Genomic DNA, 6329 nt, shown 5'->3' on the forward strand with positions numbered 1-6329 from the left:
TTTTTTTCCCACACCAACCTGTGTCTTATTTATATTTCATTTAATCAGATGTTAAACTTCTGTATGCTTTATCAAAAGAAATCATAATAACTTTCGATATAACACTATAAAAGAAAGTTAATTTACCAATCACATTAGGCCAATGCCTTTGCACTTGGTTCCTGCTGCCACTCAGTGGTGAACACTTGCTGTCACACATTGAGAGCCGCAGATATTTCTATGAGGTAGAGCTGTATACTTTCCTATAAGGATTTTTTTTCTTAAACAATTATTGAACTGACATTAACCCTTAAACACCGAGCAGGTATTTCCTAAAGTGTCTTCCGTATGCCGGCGGCGTTCGCGAGTGAATGCCAAAGCGGAAAAAAAGTCGTCTTTTTTTTTTTTAAAAATCACAGCACGCTTAATTTTCAAGATTAAGAATTAATTTTTGGCTCCTTTTTTTTTAATGCCTGAAGTTTAGTATGCAACCATCAGAAATAAAAAAAATATCATTATCATATATAGATATTGGAATATATGACAGCACAAAAAAAAATTTCATATATAATTGTATACAAATCGTGCTGTGAGCAAAACGCTTAAAGCTAACGAGTTAATTATTTTTTCGTTGTATTTTACACTAAATTGCGATGATTTTGGTATATAACAAATTGTAAAACGATCAAAGCAACACAGAGAAAATATTATCACAATACAGTAGTCCCCCCGTATTCGCGGGGGTGCGTACCAGACCCCCCCGTGAGTAGTTAGAACCCGCGAATGTTTGGAACCCCTATGAAAATGCTAAAAACAGCCTATTTTGTTAGTTAAAACTCAAGAAAAACCCACTAAAAATTTTCATACTTGGTTTTTTTAAAAATAGTTTTATCACAAAAGTGCATTTTATGATGAAATTCATCAAAAAAACAGGAATTTGTGGATATTTATCATAGAAAAATACCGCGAATGCGCGAATTTTCCGCGAATAATGCGGGGAAACGTTCCCCAGAGAAATCCACGAATGTGTGAGTCCGCGAATCTGGAGAACGCGAATACGGGGGGTCCACTGTATGCATGAATTCGTAATGAGCGGACATAAAAAAAGCTGTTTTCAAAAATTCACCATAAATCGAAATATTGTGCTAGAGACTTTCAATTTGTTGCAAAATGAAGGTAATTGATTGAATATTACTAGACTGTAAGTGTTGTAGCTTACAATTGCAATTTTCGACCATTTCGGTCGAGTTAAAGTTGACCAAAGGTCAAATTTTTTTTATTTATCATTATTTATATGAAAATATTTCAAAGCTGATAAAAGCTACAACCATTGGTTGTTTTTTGTTGTATTCTACATGAAATTGCACACATTTTCATATATAAAACTTTATGTAACGGATAATTTAAAATGGTGCAAACATTACGACAATCAGACGAAAAAATTTATGATTTTTTCGGAAGAGTTACCGCGCGGACGTAAGGAAAAAGTTTTTTCATAAATTCACAATAAATCGAAATATTGTGCTAGAGACTTCCAATTTGTTGCAAAATAAAGGTAAATGATTGAATATTACTAGAATTTAATAGTTTATCCTTACAATTGCGATTTTTTACCATCTCGGTCGAGTCAAAGTTGACCGAAGGTTGAAATTTTGGCACATCGTTATTTATATGAAAATATTTCAAAACTGATAAAAGTTACAACCATCGGTTGTTTTTTATTGTATTCTGCATGAAATTGCGCATATTTACATATATAAAACTTTCTGTAATGGCTAATTTAAAATGGTGCAAACATTACGACACTCAGACAAAAAAAATTCTGATTTTTTTTGGAAGAGTTACTGCGCGGACGTAAGGAAAATTTTTATATATATATATATATATATATATATATATATATATATATATATATATATATATATATATATATATATATATTCACCATAAATCAAAATATTGTGCGAGAGACTTCTAATTTGTTCCAAAATAAAGGTAAATGATTGAATATTACTAGAATGTAAGAGTTGTAGCTTACAATTGCATTTTTTTACCATTTCGGTCGAGTCAAAGTTGACCGAAGGTTGATATTTTGGCACTTTATCGTTATTTTTATGAAAATATTTCAAAACTGACAAAACCTACAACCATAGGTTGTTCTTTTGTTGTATTCTACATGAAATTGCACACATTTTCATATGTGAAACTTTATGTAACGCTAATTTAAAATGGTGCTAACATTGCAACAATCGGACGAATAAATTTACGATTTTTTCGGTAGAGTTACCGCGTGGATGTAAGGAAAAAGTTTTTTTCCATAAATTCACCATAAATCGAAATATTACTAGAATGTAAGAGTTTTAGCTTACAATTGCGTTTTTTGACCATTTCGGTCGAGTCAAAGTTGACCGAAGGTTGATATTTTGGCTCCTATCGTTATTTCTATGAAAATATTTCAAAACTGATAAAAGCTACAACCATCAGTTGTGTTTTTATTGTATTCTACATGAAATTTCGCATATAGTTTGTGTCTTACTTAAGATGATTGTGTGAAAGAGAGAATGATTGAGTTGGCTGGTCTCTTTCTTTCTCTCTCTCTTTTTTTCCTTTCTTCTTCTAATGGGTAGGTCGACAGTCCTCTGTGGCTTGTATGGTTTGTTGCTTGAAGAGGCAGAGTTTTCATTTGTTCCTGTAATGCAATGAATCTTGCCATATATCATTGCATTTCAATTGGATAGCTGAGGTTTTAGGTATCTGATTGTCTTTCTCTCAGGGGCTTGGACCCCCTTTTTTAGAACTCATTATTTTAGGAAGGGTAATAAGTTGGGTTAAAGTCCCAGCCAGTTTAGGATACTTGCACCTCCCATCAAGTATAAGTCTATCCAATTGTTAGTACCGAAGGGTTGTTCCGCTTATGAACAAATGACAAATTTTTAATCAATTTGTATTTTTCATAGCATACAAACCTGAGATCTTAACATTTACTGCTCACCTCTAGCCACCCCTCTCTTTTCCTGGGTTGGGGGTTAAGACTAATGCATCTCGAGGTTCTGTGCCTGGTCGGTGACCACCTCGTATACACGAGTTGCCAGATGCCACAGATTCCTAGCTTTACACTCTTTGATTGTTTGTAACTGGTTTCAAGCTGACACAAGAATATCATCCTATTGTTTAGACTTGAGGTTAGTAAGCTATGGAAAATACAAATTGATTAAAAATTTGTCATTTTTTTTATGGACTCCACTGTGGGTCAGCCACCCTTCACATTCTGCAGATGTAGAATCTTGTGAGCATTATTCTCATTGACAGGTAGTGCACACTGAATGCTGATGTACTGTCACTGGTGACATAAAATTGTTACAAACCTTTTCTTTCCAAAAAAAAAAAAACAGAATTGGGCTTCATTTCCAGAGTAGCCATCTCAAAGAACAAAGGGGGAAACCATGGTGCACACACAAGTTAACAAAGAACAGAAAGGGGGAAACCATGGTACACACACAAGGGAACAAAGAACACAAAGGGGGGAAACCATGGTGCACACACAAGGGAACAAAGAACACAGAGAAAACTTATACAAAGCCGTACTAAAATCTCTCGGGAACTATACACAAGGCTACTTGCGATATCACCACCAACAGGGAAGGCTTCACAAAAACAGAATTCAGGTTAATAGATGAGGTGAAAATGCACAAAGTCAGTACAGTGCATATCCTCACACACAAAAACAACCATGTGGCTGGATACACAATGGCTGAGTAGGCCAACAGAGGTCAGGGCAAATCCTGAGCTTTCCTAACTGCCCCATTTTCTTTTTTTTTCTATCAGTAAACGGCCAAAGTACTAGATAAACTGGAATATTCCATTTAGAATTTGGTGTCTAAGCAGGCAGTCCCTGGTTATCAGCGAGGGTTCCGTTCCCCCGGGGGCCTGGGGGGTTGCTGATAAGCAAAACCGCCATTAACCGAAACTCGTCGATTTATGGCACCATAATGACGTTTATGGAGTCTGTTAGATATGGCATGCGTCTTATGCCGCTGATAACCAGAACTCAGCCCATTATGGCACCATAAATCACCGATTTTATGGCGCTAGACAAGCCGATAACCAAGTCCGCCGATGACCGGGGACTGCCTGTATTGACACAGTGATAATGGGAGACCCATGGAAATGCCAAGCTTTTATTTTAGGGATATGATATACAGGTGGTTAGACTCACATTTGTTGAATCCTATGATAGCTGTGGGCCTTTTCCCTAATTTGTGGGGGAAGGGGTGTGGTGTTTAGTTATGTAGTTTCACCCTCATCTCATTTCAGTTATTCACTTACCCATTATGACAACCTTTAAATTATAAATTTCCATGGGCTATCATGGTTTTATGACAGTACAGTATTAGGCTTGTAATCCGGCAGTTTTCCGTTACTGATGTGACATGTTACAGTCAAATGGGAGTGGACAGAGCTGGTTTTGAGGGTGTTATGTTAGGTTCATTACATCTTCAAAACCATTTCTGTGTATTTTTGTATGGCTATGAGGCGCCTCATGTGTCATATATCCATATCCAATCTGACTGGCACTTTTGTCACTTGCTGCTGATAGTCGTTTGCCAAATTTTTGCTTGGGAGGAGGGAATCAGGAGAGAGAAACAGTATTAGAATTTTGTGTGATCCAAGAATTAAAGTTGCCAAACATTGATTTCAGGTTTAGAAAAAATGTGAAAATGTACAAAAGTGGGGAATCTGAACAATCTGAACTGTTATACAGAGTTAGGCATGCTAAACATTGTATAGGTTGCTGCTATCAGATGTTCTTTTGATGGATAGAAAAAAGATTAAAAACATGCAATCATAAGAACATAGACATAGAGCTGAAAAATGAAGTTGGTGTTGCCAATTGTAGCATCAAAGAATAGTCTATGTAAATCACTGTAAGATAGCAAACAAAATGCAACAGAAGTGCTATGCATAGTAACATGATGGAAGGGTTACAGAGAAAGAGACATGTTGGTTGAATCAAGATGTAAAATGGTCAGTTGAAAAGAGGGGAATGTTTGAGAAAAAGGAGTTGACAATAGAATGAATATTAGGAAGAGGAATCAGGTCTCGGCAGTTCCTCTCTTATCAAGAGGCCAGGAGCCTGGCGAGCCTTTTAATAGTAGACATATATATATATTTAACGTAACATTTTAACCTATTTTTGTGAATTTTAGTTTTTTTTTTAGCACTGATGGGAAACTTTGTGAAATTTCTATTGCAGGTACAGTAACTGCTGCTCATTTTGCAGAGTTTTATTTGGTGCAAGGGATAACAACAGGTGATACTATGAACGGTGTTAACATCACTGTTCCATCACAAGCAATAAAAATCTTATGGAAAGCAACAATGGATTTCCTTGATATTACATTGCAAGGTAAAGTGTTGTACTTTGTTTGATTTTTTTGCTTAACATTTTTCTTAATATTAGGTATTAGGTATTCCAGTGATTATTGAACATTTAATTGAGTGCTTATTAATTGAGTTTTTATAAATGTACTGAAAAATAAGAAAAATATTAACACTATAGAGCCCGTCATTATAGCTGGTTGCTTTTGAGTTATCTGCCAAGGTATTTTTGGAGAGAACTGAAAGGTACATGCACTATTTTTCTTGAATGAATTGATAAAACAGCATTTAAAATGAATTTTTTTTTTATCCTAATATCTGTCTATCATGGTCTAGCAGTACTCAGATAAGGTAAACAAGATGTTTTGCGGTATCCATTTTCATCATTTCATGAAATAATTTTTCTTGCAAGGAGCTCTTTGCATGACTAAGAGTCCATATGAGCCCTTGCGTCCCTCATCTGACAGGAACCTGTTGCTCAAGACAGTTTTCCTTTTGGCTTTGGCATCTTCCAAAAGGGTAGGAGAGCTCCACGGTCTGAGTTATGAGGTGAAGCACACCAGGGGTTGGAAGTCAGTGTCCTTTGAATTTGTCCCGGAATTCGTGGCCAAGACCCAAAATCCCTCGGTGCATGATGACAGGTTCGCTTCATTTTTCATTCCATCACTTGACTGACTTTGTGGGTGGTGATGCTCAAGAGCTTTTGTGGTGATGCTCAAGAGCTTTTGTTGTGCCCTGTCCGGGCCCTGCGTTGCTATCTTAACAGGACTTGGCACCCTAGACCAGGCTGCCACAAAGAAAGAAGCGTCTAAGAATACTATCTCTTTTTGGATACGGGAAGCCATCAGACGTGCATACTTGACTCTTGATGATTCCATCATCACGTCTGTGCAGGCCAGAGCACATGACGTTAGGGGTATTGGTCCCTCTCTGGCTTTCAAAAAGAACTTGGCTGTACATAGTGCTGAGCA

The 6329-nt window shown here is 36.4% G+C and overlaps 1 protein-coding gene across 7 annotated transcripts in view; it reads left to right on the forward strand.

The window, feature by feature from the left end:
- The window catches only part of LOC135202381 (cyclin-J-like), a 197005-nt gene that overhangs the window by 81404 nt on the left and 109272 nt on the right, over positions 1-6329 (forward strand). For all 7 annotated transcript variants that reach the window (XR_010311725.1, XM_064231754.1, XM_064231753.1 and 4 more), the window contains exon 5: positions 5234-5386. Coding sequence is in view for 6 of the 7 variants with exons in the window: in XM_064231754.1 (XP_064087824.1) it covers positions 5234-5386 (153 nt within the window). In the remaining variant the exon portion in view is untranslated. The remainder of the gene's footprint in view (positions 1-5233; positions 5387-6329) is intronic.

Source organism: Macrobrachium nipponense, chromosome 30 (assembly GCF_015104395.2).
Source record: "Macrobrachium nipponense isolate FS-2020 chromosome 30, ASM1510439v2, whole genome shotgun sequence".
NCBI lineage: Eukaryota > Metazoa > Arthropoda > Malacostraca > Decapoda > Palaemonidae > Macrobrachium > Macrobrachium nipponense.